A 20,788-nucleotide genomic window follows, 5' to 3' on the forward strand; every position below is an offset into this window, starting at 1 on the left:
TTAAGCATTACAATACTTACAGAGGGTACATTATGGAGGCCTCACTCTTCAGTTGCCAATTTTTGGGATTTTAATAATTAAAAACGCAGTAATCTTAATTGATTTACTCGATAGGTCGGCTCATACTTCCTCCCACTACACAACTCAATAGCTCACTCTGCGAGTCTGACACATTGTTGAAATGATTAACTCTCTACCACTCGAGACTTTTCCCTACAAAAAACCCTTTGTCGCATAGGTGACAACAACCACTACCCAAGGACAACAGTCCATCGCGTTTATATATGCACAGTTGACAACACTGTGTTGCGTGGGACAACAGTCCATCGCATTTATATATGCACAGTTGACAACACTGTGTTGCGTGGACAACAATCTATTTAGCATTTAAACTCTATATATGTTAATAGATGTTAATTTTTTCATTATCTATGTTATATTTCACTTTTAAGTTTCTATATACTTAAAAGTAAAATATAGCATAGAATAATGTTAAAATAAGACACAAACATAAAGTTTAAATTTAAAATTTTATATATAAACTTAAATTGAAAGTAATTACATAATTATTATAATTATATATAAATTTAAAATAAGTTTATATATATATACTTATTTTTAAAACTTATGTAAACTTATTTTAAATATATATATATATATAAACTTATTTTAAATTTATATATATATAATATATATAATAAGTTTATATATATAGTCGAATCTCATGTGAACCTTATTGAAAATTTTGAATTCTAATCGAACTTAATCATTCTCAAACCCAAACCCGATGACATAGCCTACAAGAATCACCTAACAAAAACTCAAGGAATCAAATGAAGTCAACATCATGGTACAAGAACCATGAAAGTATTAAGGGGGGCCATATTTAATGTTAAAGCCATTAATGTACTTCTCACAAGCGTCATCCTCAAATGTCCTACTAGATTATGATTGTACACAAGTTACCATACTTAGGTATGGGAGGGTTATCACGTGATCTTATTTGGTGCTTCCAACCCTATGGGGAGGAACAGTTCCTAGGTCAATCCTTTCAAATGATAGGGTCAAATGATACGCGTTATGACTTAGGGTTCATGAAAGGTGCCATAGTCTTATACTAAGTTATGCAAACCATTGTCCATGAGCACCTTCGTAGGAGCGCTTAGCTGCCTGAGTTAATTTCCCTCTATTAATTTTTCATCAATTGTTCTATGTTGCAACTATTACTTCAACAATATCCAATAGCATCCAATTTAACAATTTCCACTTCTTCAATTTAACCAATGACAGTAGAGTAATAGTAGATAGAACAATTATTCAAACGCACAATAAAAGACAACCAAGAGACAAGAGATACAATATTTGGTCAATGACCAAGGAAAAACCCCACAAGGAAGTAAACCCTTTGAAAATCTTCTTCTATTAGATTGTCTTCAAATGTTCAGCAGAGTACAATATCCAAGAGTCAAAGTCAAATTTTGACTAGCCAATATCCAAAACCAATATCCAATATCCAGTCAAGTCAAAATGTCATGCTATTTGTCAAATTAGAGACAACTGAGAGAATCCACTGTAATTCTATCCAAGTCAACAACAGTGAAGTCAACCCTAACCAATCCATAAAGTCAATGGTCAACCTTCCAAAAGAACTCAGTCAAGGCAACAATAAATGCGGCCTAGAATGTTAGTCAAAGTCAAACCAAAAGAGTACCAAAATAGCCAGTCAAAGTTTGCACTTGCTTCTGCAGTCAAACTTGCGATTAGGCATGTAGTCAATGCCAGTCAAACTGCTCAGATTGCCTCGGTCTTTGTGCCCTCCAATGCAGCCTAGAGAAACAGAGATATTCCACTCAAAAATGCAATCAAAGATGTGAAAACAGTCCTTGGTCAACGCTAGTCAATGCCCAAAAACAGTCCTGTAGTTCGGCCCAATCAAAAATGACTTTTGTCCTTCACACGTGTGAGAGACACCCTGCAATTCGGAGTTGTACGAACCAATAGAATGAGGAGAGAGAAGATATGTTGTGAGTTGATGAGGTGCCAAATGAGGAGGACTCAACTTGTATTTATATGCAACTAGAGAGGTGCCAACTTATCCTTGAGATGTGCCATTTGACCCAAGGTTGACCTTGACAATTTTGTATTTGTGGGCTTGATCTCAAAAATCCACTTTTCCTTATTCGAATTGAGTGCTTCAAAAGTTAATTTCGGTCCTCTCGAAAAGAAGAATTCAATGCAATGGTTGGAATTTGTCATTGAGCTACCAAATTAACACTCCCTCTTAACTTGTGAGAAATTCCAACTGAATCATGTGATCATCATATGTATCTCATCATCATGTCATGTACATCCCTGCTCATCTTTGCTTGCCTCTCCTCATCTCATGTTGAACATTCTCAAATCTAAAGAAGAAAGTTGCTACAAGGGAGCTCCAACTACCACCCTGTCTCTATCACCATCGGGGAGACTCTACTACACCAAAATCATCATCATCATTATCATCAGCATTGTCATCAGGGAGCCATGGCTACCACCTAGAACCAAAGACAATGGGCGAGACCAACCTACCCCAATGCATAGGAATCACACTCTATCCCAAAGTCCCTAACAATAGGTGAGATCAACTTACCGGAGGTAAGGATCACACTCTACCCAATTGTCCTTGATCATCCATCTTAACCCTAAACAGTTAGATGGTAGAACACTTGCATCCACCAATTTGGGAGAGATCCACCTACACTGAGCACTCTATCCACGGGCCCTCAACCCATTGGCCAGATGGGAGAGGCTATCCCACAAAGTGGGCAAGACGCTAACTGGGGCATACTCTGACTAGGGGAGAACATAGGTCTCAACATCCTATCAGTCAAAGGTCTCTCATCCCTAGGAGCCCTATAGCTCCATTCTACACCCTGGGAGCTCAACCAAGGGGAAAGAGCACTACTAAGTGTTCTTGATCAGCCTAGACCCTTATTCAAAAGGGTCATCTCAACTAGTCCAAGCTCTGAAGACCAAGAACTTCCCTTTCGGCAAAGTCTTGGTTAGGATATCAGCTATCTACTCATCTATCGAAATGTGGAGGAGTTTCACGGCTCCTCTCTGCACCATGTCACGGATGTAATGATATCTAATCTCTATATGCGTGGACTTGTTGTGGAACACAGGATTCTTTGACAAACGAATCCACTCTTGTTGTCGCAATAGATAATTGTTGTGTCCAAGACCTGCTCAAATAGCTCTTCAAAGAGCTTCCTAGACCAAACTACTTCACAACTCCCCAGGTTGGCTGTAATATACTTGCCCTCAATAGTGCCAAGGGCTACGGATTTCTGCTTCCTGCTCATCCACAATATCATGGCGGATTCCAGACTAAAACAGCATCTGGAAGTACTCTTCCTGTCAACAACACTACCAGCCCAATCTGCATTTGTATATCCATGTAGTTTAACATCTCCTGCAACATATCTCAATACAACGTTAATAGTCCCATGTAGATATCTCAATACATGCTTGGCAGCGACCCAGTGTACAGGTGAGGCTCGGTCATAAACTGGCTCAAAGTGCTAGCTGCAAAGCATATATTGGGGCGAGTGTTCACCAAGAACATCAAAGCACCAACCAGTTGTCTATACTAAGAAGGGTTTGCTAGGTCCAGTTCGACAGCCTCTCCACATAGCTTCTTGAAATTCATCTCCATAGATGTAAGCAAGGACTTGCACTCAACCATGCCAAATCTTTCAAGTAATTTTATAACATATTTTCCTTGTGAGAGGAAAATCTCACCCGACTTTTGCCATACTTCTAGTCCCAGGAAATAGTGCATCAAACCAAGGTCTTTCATCTCGAATTCGGAAGCCAACTCCCTCTTATATTCTAGAATGAGAGGCTCTACACATGTCAATTATAAGTCATCAACATATAATACCAAGATGAGAGGCATACCTTGGATTGTTTTGAAGTACAAGTTTGGATCAGCACTGCTCCTTGTAAATCCCAGCTTCATCAAGTAACCGTCGATGCTAGCATACCAAGCATGTGGGGCTTGCTTCGATCCATAGAGAGCTTTCTTCAACCAGCATACATGGGTCTTCTTGTCATGAACTTCAAGTCCTGGAGGTTGTTCAACATACACTTCTTCTTGCAGCAAACCATGTAAGAAAGCAATCTTCACATCCATTTCATGAAGAGTCCATCCGTGACTTGCAGCAAGGGTTACTATCAAACGAATGGTTGTATATTGGGCCATAGGAGCAAATATATCATCGTAATCTTCTCCCTCTTTTTGGGAGAATCCACGAGCTACGAACCTTGCCTTGTATTTTTCGATGCTTCCATCAGCCCCATGCCTGATTTTGAAGAGCCATTTCGAAGTCACCACAAATTTCCCTTTTGGTCTCAGCACAACATCCCATACGTGTTCTTCATGGTTGACTTGTATTCTTCAACCATAGCATTCTTCTAGACTTGTTCCTTCATGCATGAGGCTCAGCTTGAATCATGTTGCTCATAGCAACAACATATGCTTGGTACATGCATGACTTCTTGCTTTCCTTGAAAGTTCCACGAGCAGCAGCATGTTTCTCAGCATCTTGTAGTGTGTCCTTAAGCCAAAGAGGTACTTTCCTTGCAGGGGGGTCACATGGAGGAGGATCCAAGGTGTCCATAGGCTCCATGGTATCATCAATTATGTCCTTCTCAGATTCAGGAACATAAGGGCCCTCTAGAAAATCCATATCATCACTCTTGTTTTCAGGAGGAGGAGGCAGAGGAAGGTCTCTTGCTTTTCTAAGGGCAGTATCCTCATCAAATGTTACATCCTTGTTGATTTCAACCTTCCTTTGACCAGAATATATATATTCTAAATGCTTTAGAATCTTCACTATATCCAACTTTTCTCATGTGGCTTCTAGTTTGTTTCTTTTGTCCTTTGGCACATGGAAGTATACGAGGCAGCCAAAAGTCCGGAGATGACCAATATCAGACTTGACACTTATGAATACTTCCTCAGGAGTCTTGTTGTCCAAATCTTGATGAGGCAACTTGTTTTGAACATATATCATTGTGTTTGTTGCTTCAACCCAAAGGAACTTAGGCAGCTTTTGATCATGGAGCATGGCTCGAGCAACTTCCACAATGGACCTGTTCTTTCTCTCAACCACTCCATTTTTTTCGAGAGTGTAGGGCATAATAGTCTCCTTCTTAATTCCTTCCTTCTTGCAAAAGTCTATAAATTCATTTGAGATGTATTCTCCGTCGTTGCCAGACTTGAAGATCTTTATTTTCTTCCCTGTATGATTTTCAACCAAAGCCTTGAACTCCTTGAATATTTCGAATGCTTCATCCTTGTGCTTCAAATAATATATCCATGTCTTCCTTGAGAAATCGTTGATGAAGGTGATGTAATAGAGATGACCCCCAAGTGAGTGTATGGGCATTGGACCACATATATCAAAATGAATGAGATGAAGGATGTCTTTTGTCTTGTTTTCGCTAGAGGGGAATGGTCCCCTTGTCTTCTTTCCACTGGCACACCCAAGGCATATTGCATAATGTTGAGCTTGAACATCGGGAATCTCAGAGACCAACTTCTTCAATTTTGGAAGAGCATCAAAATGTAGATGGGTCAGTCTTTGGTGCCACATCTCGCTTTGATGATTTGTATTAGGGACCATAGCTAGAAGGGGTCTCCCAATGACACTATAGAGTCCTTCAAACCTAGATCCCAATGTGAAGGCATTTCTCATATACAATCCAACAGGCCAAGTAAGTACTTTTCTTTTGATGAATGCAACCCTCATTCCTTTATCCTCCAAAGCAGATATCGATACCAAATTCTTCTTCAATCCAGGCACATACATCACATAATTAAGCAAAACAGATTCCCCAGATTCCAAATGAAATTTGACAGAACCAAAGCCCTTTACAAGATGAGTGGTGTTGTCACCAAGAATAATCTTCAGTTCGGTCTCCTTCTCTACCAAATTATAGAGAACCTCCCTATATCCAAAGAAGTGATGAGAGGCCCCATTATCAACCACCCAATTATCCCAAGTATCCATAGGAGATGAACTAGATAATGCGGAAATAAGAATATATTCAAATTGATTAGTAGCATTACTTTCATACTTGGAGTTCCTTGACCTCTTTGGTGGACAATAGTTATCTTCATGATCATCGGGAGCGTCTCTTCTTCTTCTTTCATTTCTCCTTCCATCTCTTCTTTCATACGACCTGTTGTTGTTGAAGCCATGATTGTTGTAGGACCTTGAAGAGTTTCTTCCTGGAGCATCTTTCTTTTCGGGACAATCTCGAGCATAGTGTCCCTTTCGATGACAATTGTAGCATTCAACATCTCTATCTCGCCTTCTTGAATCCTTGGAATCTTGATTGGATTGAGGAGGTCTTCTTGATTTAGATGGCTTTCCCTTTCCTTTCTTCACATTCTTCTTCTTCCCTTGAGCAACGAAGGCAATGGGCTCTCCTTCATTTGGCCTTTGAATTCTCCCTCTAGATCAATGTTGCACGAAGCGGAAGCGTTTTTTGGAAGCGGGACGCCGAAGCGTCATTTTCCAAAAATCTAGGAAGCGAAGCGTCCGCGGAAGCGCCTGGTATATATATATATATATATATATATATATATATATATTTATATTTATATTTTTTTGCATTTATACTCAAAACAAACATCCCAAATACCAAATTAATTGTAGAAGACATGAAAACATGCATATTTTTGCATAAATCAAGATAGATATAACATCCATTGTACATTAATGATCTAGAATCTAGATTCTTCTCCTCTTGTCTAGCCTTTGCCTCTACCTTGATTGTCTAGGGATATTAGTCAACATTGCCGAATTTTGATCAAACTACCTAATTCAAGACTTAAAATATGGTAGAAAAAGCTTAACATGTTTGATCGATGATTTTGACTTGATTGAAAGGTAATTTTTTGCTAAGGGTGTGCCGCGTGACAAAGGAGTTCAACCATTAACACCACCAACACTAGGGTACATATAGGGCTTGGTGCTCTTGATTAAATGCTAATCGCATACCTTCATACTTGATATAATCTAATGAAATGCCACAATCCCATTGATCCTGAATTCCTGAAAACTGTTAAGTCTGCTGAATTTTGAATAGGATATGAAATTCTATTTTCTCCATATGAAGTCCAATGAGGCTGGAACCACTCTCAAACATCCTGAGTCATTTCATGGTAATGTTAAAAATTTAAGTAAAAGGATGAAAATGAAAAATAAAGTAGAATGTCACTTTTACTTTAAGAATTTAACATTACCATGAGGGAGCATCTGCTATATTTATATTTTTTTTTGCCTTCATTCGTCACCCTAACCCAAGGTGGACCCACCCCCAACAAGCAAACTCACCTAAAATTAAAAAAAAAATTGAAAAAAAAAAAAAAAAACGATTTTCTAAACGCTTTTCCGGAAGCTTTTCTGGAAGCGTACGCTTCCTCCTCCGAAGCGCCACGCTTCCGACGCCCGAAGCGCCGTACGAAGCGCGCTTCGGCGCTTCCGTACAGCGCTTCCAAATTTCCAGGAAGCAGCTAAAAAAGCCGAAGCGGCACTTCCGAATTCGGAAGCGCCGCTTCCGGCCAAGCTTCCTAGGCGCTTCCGTACGGGAAGCGCTCGGGCTTGGAACGTGGGGGGGGGGGGCGCTTCGTGCAACACTGCTCTAGATATCATCAATCATTCCTCTTGATTGCATAGAGAAAGTAGCTCATCAAAAGAAGGGATCCTTTCGCTATTGTTGATAGAAGTAATGAACATGTCCCATGAAGAAGGAAGACCACTAAGTGTAGTCATCACCAATTCCCTATCAAGTATAATTTCTAGAGCAGTCTAGAGTTGGTCCCTGATCTCAGTGATTCTTATGAAGAATGATTCCACAGTTTATCCCTTATGCAACTTAGACTCCTTGAGTTGATTTTTCAATTCCATTATGTGGCTCAAATTGTTCACTTCATACATGCCAACAATCTTATCGTACATTTCTTTGGAAGTCTTCAAGGATGAAATATAAACAAGTAGATGATCTCTTAAAGAATCAATAATAATCTTCTTAGCTTTAATCTCACATTTCTTATACTTGAATTTGGCGGCTTGAGGAGCATTTTCAAGAGGTGGTGAGATCTTTCCTTCCACGTACTCCAAGACATCATACTCATCTAAAGTGACATTGATCTTGGTCTTCCATGCTGCAAAGCCAAATGAGTCAGCTAGCTTTTCATTATCCTTGAAATAAGAGGTAGACATTTTTACCAAAAGATTTTCCCCTTTCAATTAGTTGCTTAGAAGATGGATGCTCTTGCTCTATGTCTCTTGGGCTTGTCATCACCTCAACTCTAAAACCATGTTAATTTTTCATCAATTGTTTTATGTTGCAACTATTACCTCAACAATATCCAATAGCATCCAATTTAACAATTTCCACTTCTTCAATTTAACCAATGACAACAGAGCAATAGTAGAGATAGAACAATTATTCAAATGCCCAATGAAAGACAACCAAGAGACAAGAGACCCAATATTTGGTCAATGATCAAGGGAAAACCCCACAAGGGGGTAAACCTTTTGCAAATCTTCTTCTATTAGATTGTCTTCAAATGTTTAGCAGAGAGTTCAACATGCAAGTGTCAAAGTCAAACTTTCACTAGCCAATATCCAATATCTAGTCAAGTAAAAATGTCATGCTATTTGTCAAATTAGAGACAGCAAAGAGAGTCAACAAAAGTCAAATATAATTTTGTCAAAGTCAATAGTAGTGAAGTCATCCCTAACCAGTCCACAAAGTCAATGGTCAACCTTCCAAAAGAGCTTGGTCAAGGCAACAATAAATGTGTACTATAATGCTAGTCAAAATCAACCCAAAACAGTTCCAAAACAACCAGTCAAACTCGGTCAACGCTAGTCAAATTGCTCATATTGCCTCGGTCTTTGTGCCCTCCAATGCGGCCTAGAGAAACAGAGATATTCCACTCAAAAACACAGTCAAAAATGGTCAAACAATCCTTGGTCAACGCTAGTCAACGCCCAAAAACAGTCCTGTATTTCGGCCCAATCAAAAATGACTTTTGTCCTTCGCACATGTGAGAGATACCCTGCAATTCTGAGTTGTACGAACCAATAGAATGAGGAGAGAGAAGATATGTTGTGAGTTGATGAGGTGCCAAATGAGGAGGACTCAACTTGTATTTATATGCAACTTGAGGGGTGCCATCTTATCCTTGAGATGTGCCATTTGACCCAAGGTTGACCTTGACAATTTTGTATTTGTGGGCTTGATCTCAAAAATCCACTTTTCCTTATCTGAATTGAGTGCTTCAAAAGTCAATTTTGGTCCTATCGAAACGAGGAATTCAATGCAATGGTTGGAATTGGTCATTGAGCTACCAAATTAACATTCCCTCTCAGCTTGGGAGAAATTCCAACTGAATCATGTGATCATCATATGTATCTCATCATTATGTCATGTACATCCCTGCTCATCTCTGCTTGTCTCTGCTCATCTCATGTTGAACATTCTCGAATCTAAAGAAGAAGAATTGCTACAAGGGAGCTCCAACTACCATCGTGTCTCTATCACCATCGGGGAGACTCTACTACCACCTGAAATCATCAACATCAGCATCGTCATCGGGGAGCCATGGCTACCAACCAGAACCAAATACAATGGGCAAAACCAACCTACCCCAATGCATGGGGATCACACTCTATCCCAAAGTCCCTAACAATAGGTGAGATCAACTTACCGGAGGTAAGGATCACACTCTACCCTATTGTCCCTGATCATCCATCTTAACCCTAAACAGTTAGATGGTAGAACACTTGCCTCCACCAATTTGGGTGAGATCCACCTACTACAAGGGGTAGGGATCACACTCTATCCGAAGTTCATCAACCCATTGGCCAGATGGGCGAGGTTATCCCACAAGTGTGTAGGACGCTAACTAGGGCATACTTTGTCTAGGGGAGAACACAGGTCTCAACATTCTATCAGTCAGAGGTCTCTCATCCCCAAGAGCCCTATAGCTCCATTCCACACCAGAAGAGCACTACACAATGTTCTCAATCAGCCTAGACCCTTATTCAAAAGGGTCATCTCAACTAGTCCAAGCTCTGAAGACCAAGAGCTTCCCTTTAGGCAAAGCCATGGTTAGGATATCGGCTATCTGCTCATCTATCGAAATGTGGAGGAGTCTCACGGCTCCTCTCTGCACCATGTCACAGATGTAATGATATTTAATCTCTATATGCTTGGACTTGTCGTGGAACACAGGATTCTTTGACAAACAAATCCCACTCTTGTTGTCGCAATAGATAATTGTTGTGTCCAAGACCTGCTCAAATAGCTCTCCAAAGCAATGTTGCACGAAGCGGGAGCGAAGCGGGAGCGAAGCGGAAGCGTTTTTTGGAAGCGGGGACGTCGAAGCGTCATTTTCCAAAAATCTAGGAAGCGAAGCGTCCGCAGAAGCGTCTGCTATATATATATATCTATATATATATATATATATATATATATATATATATATATATATATATTATATTTTTTTGCATTTATACTCAAAACAAACATCCCAAATACCAAATTAATTGTAAAAGACATGAAAACATGCATATTTTTGCATAAATCAAGATAGATATGGCATCCATGATTCCATTGTAGTTACTAGTATGTACAACAATCATCTATATTCTAGCTATTACAAACATACATCAAATTTTTAAGCATATTATAAAACATAAAACATTTAAGCATATTATAAAACATAAAACATAGAGCATATTATGATTTATCTAGCAAGTGAGCAACTGTCAACATTTGTCATGTCCAAAATTCAAATAATAATGTTTACAAAATATGTCACTTGGTCACCGCCAAGCCAAAAAGGTTCAAAATTCAAATTCACAAGTCTACAAGTCTAATGAGTAATCTATGACAAAAAGTAGTAGATTGTGAATATATCTACTAATCTCTCCTCCTTCCACCACGAATAGAACGTGGTGGCGGGCCTCCACGTGGTGGCAATGAAGAAGATGGTGCCTGTGGAAGTCGTGGCACTGAAACTGATGAAGAAGAACCCCCTGCTGTTGGTGTTGAACCATGGAACCTAGGAACCAAGGGACCAGATGGGGGTGGGGGTGGTGGCATATCAACACGGTCATCATCATCCTAGAATCGCTCAAAAAATTCATGCAAAAAAAAAACACTAGTTAACAAAAAAATTAAAAACATGAATTAAAGAAATTCTTTATAAGGGAAAATTGGAAAATTCATACCACAATGGACATACCTGGATAAGAGCATCCTCTAATTGCTCTAGTCGCAACACTCCATCCTCCAAATTGGGCTCCTCTGGATTCTTGTCCCAAATCAACAAGTCTTTATTAGACTTTGCATCTTCACAGTAATGGGACAACAATCGCAAGTTGTAATGAACATAAACCAAGCTCTCTACCCGGTCTAAATTCAACCTGTTCCTTTTAACACTGTGGATGAAAGAATAAGAGCTCCAACACCTCTCTGCAGAAGAAGTGTTTACCACCTGTGATAGCACCCGCAATGCCAAACTCTGTAGAAGTGGAGTACCCCCTCCATGCATGTTCCACCACTCAAGAGCAGAAAAAGTCTCTCGATCTTTAATTGCATGCATGCTCCCAAATGGACCAGTGTTGAGCGTATAGTTGCTCACCTGTCTCCGTACCAATGCAGCCTCCTCCTCATCAGGGATTAATTTACTCAATGCAGCCATATATTTTTTGTGAACCTCTTGATCTTGGTGTGGTTTTCTCCTGCTTCCCCCCTCCCAGGTGCTGGTGTTGAAAGCCATGATGGATGATTGTATTTAGGTGTCAAAACATATGCTAATGCATGCAATGGAACATTTAGCATTTCCCATCGGTTTTCCACCTCTACACGAATATAATTGTACAAGGTGGTATCTCTAGGCTCAACAATGTCTTTAATCTGCCCCAACATGCTATCCATTTGCTCATACACCTCCCCAATTACTGGTCGATCTGAATCTGCAAACTTGATCATGTAATAAATTGGTTTGGTGAATTGCAAAACATATTTAACTTGTCCCCAAAAGTAACTGTCAAGAACAGTGTCCTTGACTGCATTAGCACCATCTATGTCAGTGTTAATTTCATCCCATGTTTCAGCACACACCAGATTAGTTAAAGCTTGTCTCACCTTCACTAGCCGCCTAAAGGTGAGGTAATAACTAGCAAATCTTGTCTTTGCAATTTTAAGCAATTGCAACTTGGAGTAAGTGCCATAGAAGTAGTTTACCCTTGTATGCCCTGTGATGAATTTAATGAGCTGCTTCCCTCTCCTGTAAACCTCAGCAATCCACCCACATTCTTTGTGTTTCACAATATCATGCATCAAAAGGTTCAATGTGTGAACCAGGCACCCAGACCAAAAGATGTGTGGATGAGTACGCTCAATAATTTTTCCTGCTGCCTTACAATTTGCTGCATTATCTGTGATCACTTGAACCACATTATTCGGACCAACATCTTTGCTTGATTTCAATAGGAGATCTGCAATGTTTTGTGCAGATGCAGTGATGGAGGAGGAGTCATGACATGCAATAAATACTGCACCACTAGAAGAAACACCAAGAACATTTATCAAATGTTGGTTTCTAATATTTGTCCACCCATCTGATACAATGGATACCCCAGAATCTACCCACTCATTTGTAAAACGTGTCAAAGCTCTTTGAACCTTAGCTTTTTCTCTTTCTAATAACACTGTTCTAGCTTTCTCATAGTTGGGGGCCTTGTATCCTTTTGGGGCTTCATTGATGGCCTTTACCATTTCATGCCAATAGGGAGAGCGAAGCACATTGAATGGTACACCGCAAGCACAAAGAAAACAGACTATCTTTCCATCCACATCATCCCTCCCAGCAACATTAAGGAAATCCCCTATTGTTCTTCTACCTCCAGAGCTTGCAGAAGTACCATGAGGAGATGAGAAACTACCAAATTTAGAGGTTGCACTTGATTCAGAATGAGTTTTTTGTTTCTTGTTTTTTTGTTGTGCAGCCATCTCTATTTGGATGTATTTTCTTCTTTCTTCAGTTGAAATGTTTGGGCAAATTTGTACCCCCACAGGACCCTTTTTTTCATCACTGTCCAGCACCCCACAAAGATGCCTTCTCAGACGGGTATATGAACCACAATATGGTTTTCCTCCATGACAACCATGAGGGCACACAAATTTGTAAGATCCACCACCCTTTCCCCCATCAAGTTTGGTCACATAGTTCCACAAGGGTGTTGATGTAGCTTTCCCATCTTGTGTTTCAGTGTCCCCTTCAGGTTCATCCCCTTCCTCTTCAAACCCTTCCTCCTCATCATACATTGGGTCACTCCTATTATGACCATCACCACTGTCCTCTTCTGTTTCTTCCCTTCTATTCCTCACCTTTGCCATCATTAAAACCAAGAGTGGAATGATACATAGAAGCCAAAAGAACACCATCTTGGAATATGGATATAGGTGGTGGACAACCTGTAAATAAAGGAGCAAGTAGAAACAATGGGAAAGAGTAGGAGAGGGAGGAGAAAAATACAAAAAAATTGTCAAAAAAACAAGGGAGTTTGGGGTTTGAACTTACCTCTTTAGCTCTTGTAGATGAAGTCCTCCAAGCTCTTGCTCCAAGCTCCTCCTCCTTCTCCTAGCTCCTCCTTCTTCACTCCTCCAAGCTCTCCTCTCTTCTCCTCTCCTTTCCTCTCTTCTCTTCTCCTCTCCTCTCTTCTCTTCTCTTCTCCAACTCTCATAAACTCAAAGTGAGAAAATGAGGAATGAATGGGGGCTTTATTCTTTTCATTCCTCACCTTAACCTCACTCTAACCTCACCCTAACCCACCCCCTTAATGTTGAGTGAACATAACTTAAAAAAAAAATTAAAAAAAGAGTGTTTTTTTTCCCTTGGGCGCGCCCCTTTTCGCCGAAGCGTACGGAAGCGTGCGCGAAGCGGCCGCTTCCTGCTCCGAATCGCCGCGCTTCGGAGGCATGGAAGCGGCGCTTCCGGCCGGCGCTTCGGAAATTCCAGGAAGCGTCTTAAAATGCCGAAGCGCCGCTTCCGATGAAGCTTCCTAGGCGCTTCCGTACGGGACGCGCTTCGGAGCTTCGATCCGGGGGGGGTGCTTCGTGCAACACTGCTCCAAAGAGCTTCCTCAACCACACTGCTTCACAACTCGCCAGGCTGGCTGCAATATAATTGGCCTCAACAATGCCAAGGGCTACGGATTTTTTCTTCCTACTCATCCACGATATCATGGCGGATCCTAGACTAAAATAGCATCTGGAAGTACTCTTCCTGTCGACAACACTACTAGACCAATCTGCATTTGTATATCCATGTAGTCTAACATCTCCATCGACATATCTCAATACAAGGTTAATAGTCCCATGTAGATATCTCAATACATGCTTGGCAGCGACCCAATGTACATGGTGAGGATCGATCATAAACTATCTCAAAGTGCTAGCTGCAAAGCATATATTGAGGCAAGTGTTCACGAAGAACATAAAAAGCACTAACTAGTTGTCTATACTAATAAGGGTTTGCTAGGTCCGGTTCGGCAGCCTCTCCACGTAGCTTCTTGAAATTCATCTCCATAGGTGTAAGCAAAGACTTGCACTCAACCATGCCAAATCTTTCCAGTAATTTTACAACACCTTTTCCTTGTGAGAGGAAAATCTCACCCGACTTTTGCCATACTTCTAGTCCCAAGAAATAGTGCATCAAACCAAGGTCTTTCATCTCAATTTCGGAAGCCAACTCCCTCTTACATTCTAGAATGAGAGGCTCTGCACATGTCAATTATAAGTAATCAACATATAATACAAAAATGAGAGGCATAACTTGGATTGTTTTGAAGTACAAGTTTGGATCAGCGCTGCTCCTTGTAAATCCCAGCTTCATCAAGTCACTGTCGATGCAAGCATACCAAGTACATGGGGCTTGCTTCAATGCATAGCGAGCTTTCTTCAATCGGCATACATGGGTCTTACTGTCATGAACTTCAAATCCTGGAGGTTGTTCAACATACACTTCTTCTTGCAACAAACCATGTAAGAAAGCAGCTTTCACATCCATTTCATGAAGAGTCCATCCGTGACTTGCAGCAAGGGCTATTATCAAACGAATGGTTGTATATTGGGCCACAGGAGCAAATATATCATCGTATATGTTCTTCCTCTTTTTGGGAAAATCCACGGGCTACGAACCTTGTCTTGTATTTTTCGATGCTTCCATCAGCCACATGCCTGATTTTGAAGAGCCATTTCAAAGTCACCACAAATTTCCCTTTTGGTCTCAGCACAACATCCCATACGTTTTCTTCGTGATTGACTTGTATTTTTCAGCCATAGCATCCTCCCAGACTTGTTCCTTCATGGCTTATTCAAAGGCATGAGGTTCAGCTTGAATCATGTTGCTCATAGCAACAACATATGCTTGGTACATGCATGGTTTCTTGCTTTCCCTAAAAGTTCCACGAGCAGCAGCATGTTTCTCAGCGTCTTGTAGTGTGTCCTTAAGCCAAAGAGGTTTTTTCCTTGCAAAGGGATATTATTTTATATATAATTCATCATTCTACATGCTTTTGTTGACATATATGCATCAAAATATATAAAAATATATATTATATAAAAATTCGCTCCCAATTCTTCCAAACCGGGAGCTTTTGAAAATGTCGCTTCCCGCCACCAAGTAACCTTGGAATGGATAACATGGAGTGCTACGATCATCAAAGCCTCCTATTTGTGCCAACTCCTAGACAGTGAAAAAAAGACCCTAAGGTCACACTGGACTAGGGACACATGATAACCACCAAGATGAAGTAAGGGAACAAGTACACAACCAATAGCGGTCGATAATCCAATTTCAACCTGTGATCCATACTAGAATGCCTCAAAAATTAAATGAAAGCACTTGAATGCAAGAATGGTTAAAGTACCTAACAATAAGTGACCCTCTTTCATCAGATGAGCAGGCTAGATCAATGGACACAGTGACTAGAGAACAAATGAGAGGCGTTAAAGGCTGGCTACCTGTGGACCATGGTAGGGCTGCTGGCTGGCAAGCTGCAACATAGGAGAAAAAAAATTATCCTAGGGTTGCAAATGTATATGGATGAGTGACAAGACCCAATCAGTCCCTCCTATTGCTCAATTCTGTTGATATATGTGTAATTCAAATTTCTAAGCCCTACAACTTTAGCAAACAGAAATGAATGGGAGCTGTTATACTATGACTCCCCTACTGAGCAAAATCAGGGTACAGTGAAAGCACTTGATGCTTAACTTGAGCAGATGGATTTGAGGACTGCAGTAAAGCCTATGGCATCAAGTAAAAATTGTAGCCTTAAAAGTATCAAGTTTCATGAATAGCTATTGAGAGAACAAAGGAGGTACATCTATATAAATTGCATGCATGTCCTCAAATATCTGATTATTCAACTGCATTCAGCGGCTGTATGGGAGTACTCCCTTTATCTGTGAGTGCAGCAGTTTCACCTCTAAACATGGATGAAAGGTGATTCAGGTCAAACGGAGGTAATACCTATTGATAGAAACAAAATGGATGACCACTGGAGGACGACTATAGAAGAATGCCACTCAAGTACTATGCAGAAAGCAAGGTTGTTTATGTTTCTACAGCAAAAACATGACTACTATTCAGCTAGAATTCTCGTGTCAAGATTATATGTCTAGAGCTGAAAAATCTTCTAAAAGTGTTGAACGTACCTTTAACATGGACTTGAATCTGGGTTGTAATGTGGAAATTATATTCATTTTTCCATCTCAAGTAACTGAGGTAGATTGAGCATGAACAGAGGGTGGATAGAGAAATAATCAGTGAGACTAGCTATCCTGTAAATCAATATCACTGACTATCTTGTAAATCAATTTCAATTGTTACCAGAAATGCCAAAAGCAATCCATGATGAATCACCACTGCCAGCACAACATTGAAAGCAGGGATATTGTCTATTGTAGCCATGTTTAAAAGGAATGACTGAAGTACTAGTTATAATAAAGTTTAAACAAGTGTTCAAATACTTCTCCACGTTAGCTAAGAATATATTGTAATAAATTGTTGGTATAGTTCTTCGAACATCCAACATTACTGAAGAGAGATGGAAAGCAGGTTCAAGTGATTCAGAGGATTACTTCAACTGATTGTCACCAATGCTGTTAGGTATTTATTTAGTTTTGTCCCAACAAGTGCTTGGTTTGAATCCCTTGGGTTTGGCACACAGTCACTAGTCCATGCTGATGGGTTTACTATGGATGCCATTCATAAAAGCGAGACAGCATCCCTTGGGTTTCCCCAAGAGGATTTCCTTGCAAAAAAAGGTTCAAGTGAAGGTCATTGAAATCCTTCCAATTTTAACAACATTGACAGCTTGGGCAGCCTTGAGGAAAGATCAACTATATATAAATATGAAGAAATGTTAGAGTATGTAAACCCAACTTGTCAAGCTCTTGGACAATATTGGCGGCAAGTTATTTGGGCTATGTGAACCGACATTTGAGGGTTTAGGGGCAACTAACAAAAATCCTGAAACTATATATATTCGAAGTGTTAGCCTTATTTGTAATCAACTCACTTGATGAGTTGAGCTTCTCTTTCAAAGTGAAGTTTTTTCAAATAACATAAGTATATCAAATTACAACTAGAAGAGAGAACAAGAAGATTTAGAAGGTAAAACTAGAAGATGAGGAAACGTCCACAAAACTTGGCCTTCTTTTATTCAGAATCTCTCAATACAAAAGCCTGAACACGCTCAAGTATGGAGTTAAAATGGGATCCATACAATCTCTCAACTTCTCAAGCACACCTATTGAACCTCCAAGACCTCTCTTATATAGGTTGGAGAAATGGGAGAACAAAACCCATGATGAATGTAGAATAAACTCACTTCTAACATTTAGTGAGTGACATAAGAATAATAAGCCAATAACATGAGATATTTGAGATCTCACAAGTCCAATGATGCCTCATTATGTTTGCAAATGCCTCAAAACAATGACATCACAATCATCATAATGACAAGCTACACAATAGAGATGGTTAAACAATTTCGGTTAGAGAAGTTTAAATAATTTCCAACAGTTTAGGTCAGGTACGAACTACTCTAAGGCTCCACAATATCTAGTTCATTTTATTTTAACTTAAAGAATGGCTTAGTAAAAACAGTTTTCAAAGCGGACTGCTATTTTAAATTAGTTTGAACATCAGTCCGAATTGGCCCTAACATAAGTAATTACCTGCCAATCCAATCGGCATGAGTGGAAGAGGATACAGAATTTAACCTATCAAAACAAATTACGGAAAAACTAAATTTTCCAAGCAATGCAAATGTGCAAAAGGGAATAAAATCATACGTGCCAGGTACAACTCCCTCCATCCATGGTTTTGTAGGTTGTGAAGGAGGATGAGTTGTGGTAAGCTCCACGCCTGATAAACTTATTTCTGTGGACCGCGCAGCCAGCCATCCCGAGTCCAACTTCCGATCCCGCATTTTACCTCCTCTGTGACTCAAACAAATATACTTCCAGTTTCAATCTCGAGCAATACAACTTCGACGATTTCGGCAGTTTCCCTAAATCATGCCAAAGTTAATCCACTCGCTCAAGCCGTTCGGTGGTCAAAAGTTCAGAGTCTCTTTACAGAGAAAGTAAATGCTGCTCCGTATTAACAGGACCAGATTTATTGATAGGAGCCACAAGTGGTGCAAGTGCACAGATCTTCATCAAATTAACCACAATGTGAGCAAGATAGAATATCCCAATAAGGGTTTTGTCGTACCATGTATTCAAATCGAAATTAAAGATCGTTTGCAGCACTCACATTGAAGCTCCGACGCCGCGGGAATCCAGCTATCTACCAGAAAGTACAATATTTTGTTCCGAAACGAGAGTGAAGGGAATTCAACGGTTCCTTCGCATTTCCCCACACAAAATAGCTGCTGCCGAATCGTTGGTGACTTGTTTTTTATCCACATCATTCAATCAGTGAAATAAAGTGATCTCGCTCTCTCGGGATTTTCTTCCGAGATGGTCCCTACTCAGGCGTCCTGCAAAGTTAAAAGTAACTCTGTTCTGTGCTGTCGGTGATCGTCCCTGAACCGATTTACTCACGTGCATTTATACCTTGCAAGTTGGGATTAGGAAGGATTTATCTTCATAAAAGCATCCACAATTTTTCTTCCGGCCATCTGTGTCTTGGACGGAGAGAGCAGAGCAGAATGGCAGCCAGTCACATGAGGGAGGTTGAGGCCAAAGGGGGCTTTGGCTATGGTTTGAGCGACTCGAGAAAGCCAAGCACCAAAGTGCATGTGATCGTGATTCTAAATGCCTGTGAAGATTGGCACACTCTGACATACTGTCATTAACGTTGTCCACACTGCAGAAGGTATTTAGTGTTGTCCACACTGCAGAAGGCATTTAGTGTTATTTTGGCACGTCTCCACGGCTCCATGTGACCCTTCCTCACAACGTATCTCCATCATATCTACTGGTCAACGGATCTAAGAATATTTGGCCGGTCAAATTTCACACGCTCTATTCATGAGTGCCTCGAGGGGCCCAAAGAATGTTATCTCAATCATTTGATTTCACATTCAAGCAATGATTTAAAACCAAATTTTATCATATTTAAAAAAATAAAATCAGAAAGAAATATATTTTGTTGAAAATTTAGCTCATTTGTTTATGGAATAGAATTGTGCAACAACTTTAATAGATTGTTGCATCATTACAATGAAAAGAAATATTGTTGCATTATTGTATTGGTAACACTGACCGAAAAATATTGTCGTATCATTGTATTGGTACGACTCACTTGATGAGGGATGAGGGTGGGGTTCACTTTATTTAATTTTTTCGAATTTTAATTTAATTATATTAAATATGTTTATTTTGTAATAGGGATTTTATAATTTTAAGTTATCTATTAATAATTATTAAGTAGATTAAGTAGATGGCAGAGATTTAGATATTTTAAAATATATGTGTCAGTGAATGTATTTATTTTAGAATAGGATTTCTAAAATTTTAATTTAATTATCAACGAACTTAAATCCATTTTAATTTTAGATCTACCAAGTTTCGAGCGGATCAAATCTCTTGAGGTCCATCTTAACTTTGGATCTACCATGCTCTGAGAAGGATCAAATCTCTTGAGGTGCAAATCTCTCTTAGAGTAAAAAGAGATTTGATCCCTCTCGGTGCTTGATAGATCTGTAGTTAAAATGGATCTAGGTTGGTTTAATTTCCCTTTTAAATAGGCTATATTCCACATGTATACCATGGGTTCTCATAAACTTGGAACTCAAAAAGCTCAAAAACCACGGGTAACTTAGCCAAGTCAAGTTTACCTTAACCACGCAACAAAAATTTATAAAAATAATAATAACGTATAACTTTTATTGAGAATAAAAGGGGTTCTCTTTCGCCTAGATGAAAAAAAAAGGCCTCAATTTGTTGTTTGGGACTTAATAGTTGCTATAAACTTGTTGTTTGGGACTTAATAGTTGCTATAAACAACCGAGCTGAGTATCTTGCTCTGTGGCAGAGGGGTTCTCTCTAGAGTTCTTTTGAGACTTTAAGATTGTCATTCAACCAGTAGTAAAATGCAAAAATGATGATGATCAACTCCTTCCTCCAATAATACATTGAATTAAGAAGTTGAACAAAAAAAATGGCTCAATTGAATTTTATCATATAA

The 20,788-nt window shown here is 39.7% G+C and overlaps 1 protein-coding gene and 1 long non-coding RNA gene across 2 annotated transcripts; both read right to left on the bottom strand.

The window, feature by feature from the left end:
* Positions 1–10,827: 10,827 nt before the first annotated feature.
* On the bottom strand, positions 10,828–11,810 carry LOC149222833 (uncharacterized). Its single transcript, XM_089383181.1, has 2 exons — positions 11,318–11,810; positions 10,828–11,196 (listed from the first exon to the last, which is right to left on the bottom strand). The coding sequence occupies exons 1-2, from the start codon at positions 11,774–11,776 to the stop codon at positions 10,993–10,995; spliced, it is 663 nt and encodes a 220-aa protein (XP_089239307.1). The 5' UTR covers positions 11,777–11,810; the 3' UTR covers positions 10,828–10,992.
* Positions 11,811–18,618: 6,808 nt separating this feature from the next.
* Positions 18,619–19,513, bottom strand: LOC149222834 (uncharacterized). The gene is made up of 2 exons (XR_016248931.1): positions 18,911–19,513; positions 18,619–18,807 (listed from the first exon to the last, which is right to left on the bottom strand). It is a non-coding gene; the product is annotated as an uncharacterized LOC149222834 (long non-coding RNA).
* Between the last annotated feature and the right edge of the window lie 1,275 nt (positions 19,514–20,788).

Source organism: Pinus tabuliformis, chromosome Q, assembly GCF_031772625.1.
Source record: "Pinus tabuliformis cultivar Carrire ecotype Pingquan chromosome Q, CPIR1, whole genome shotgun sequence".
Classification (NCBI taxonomy): domain Eukaryota; kingdom Viridiplantae; phylum Streptophyta; class Pinopsida; order Pinales; family Pinaceae; genus Pinus; species Pinus tabuliformis.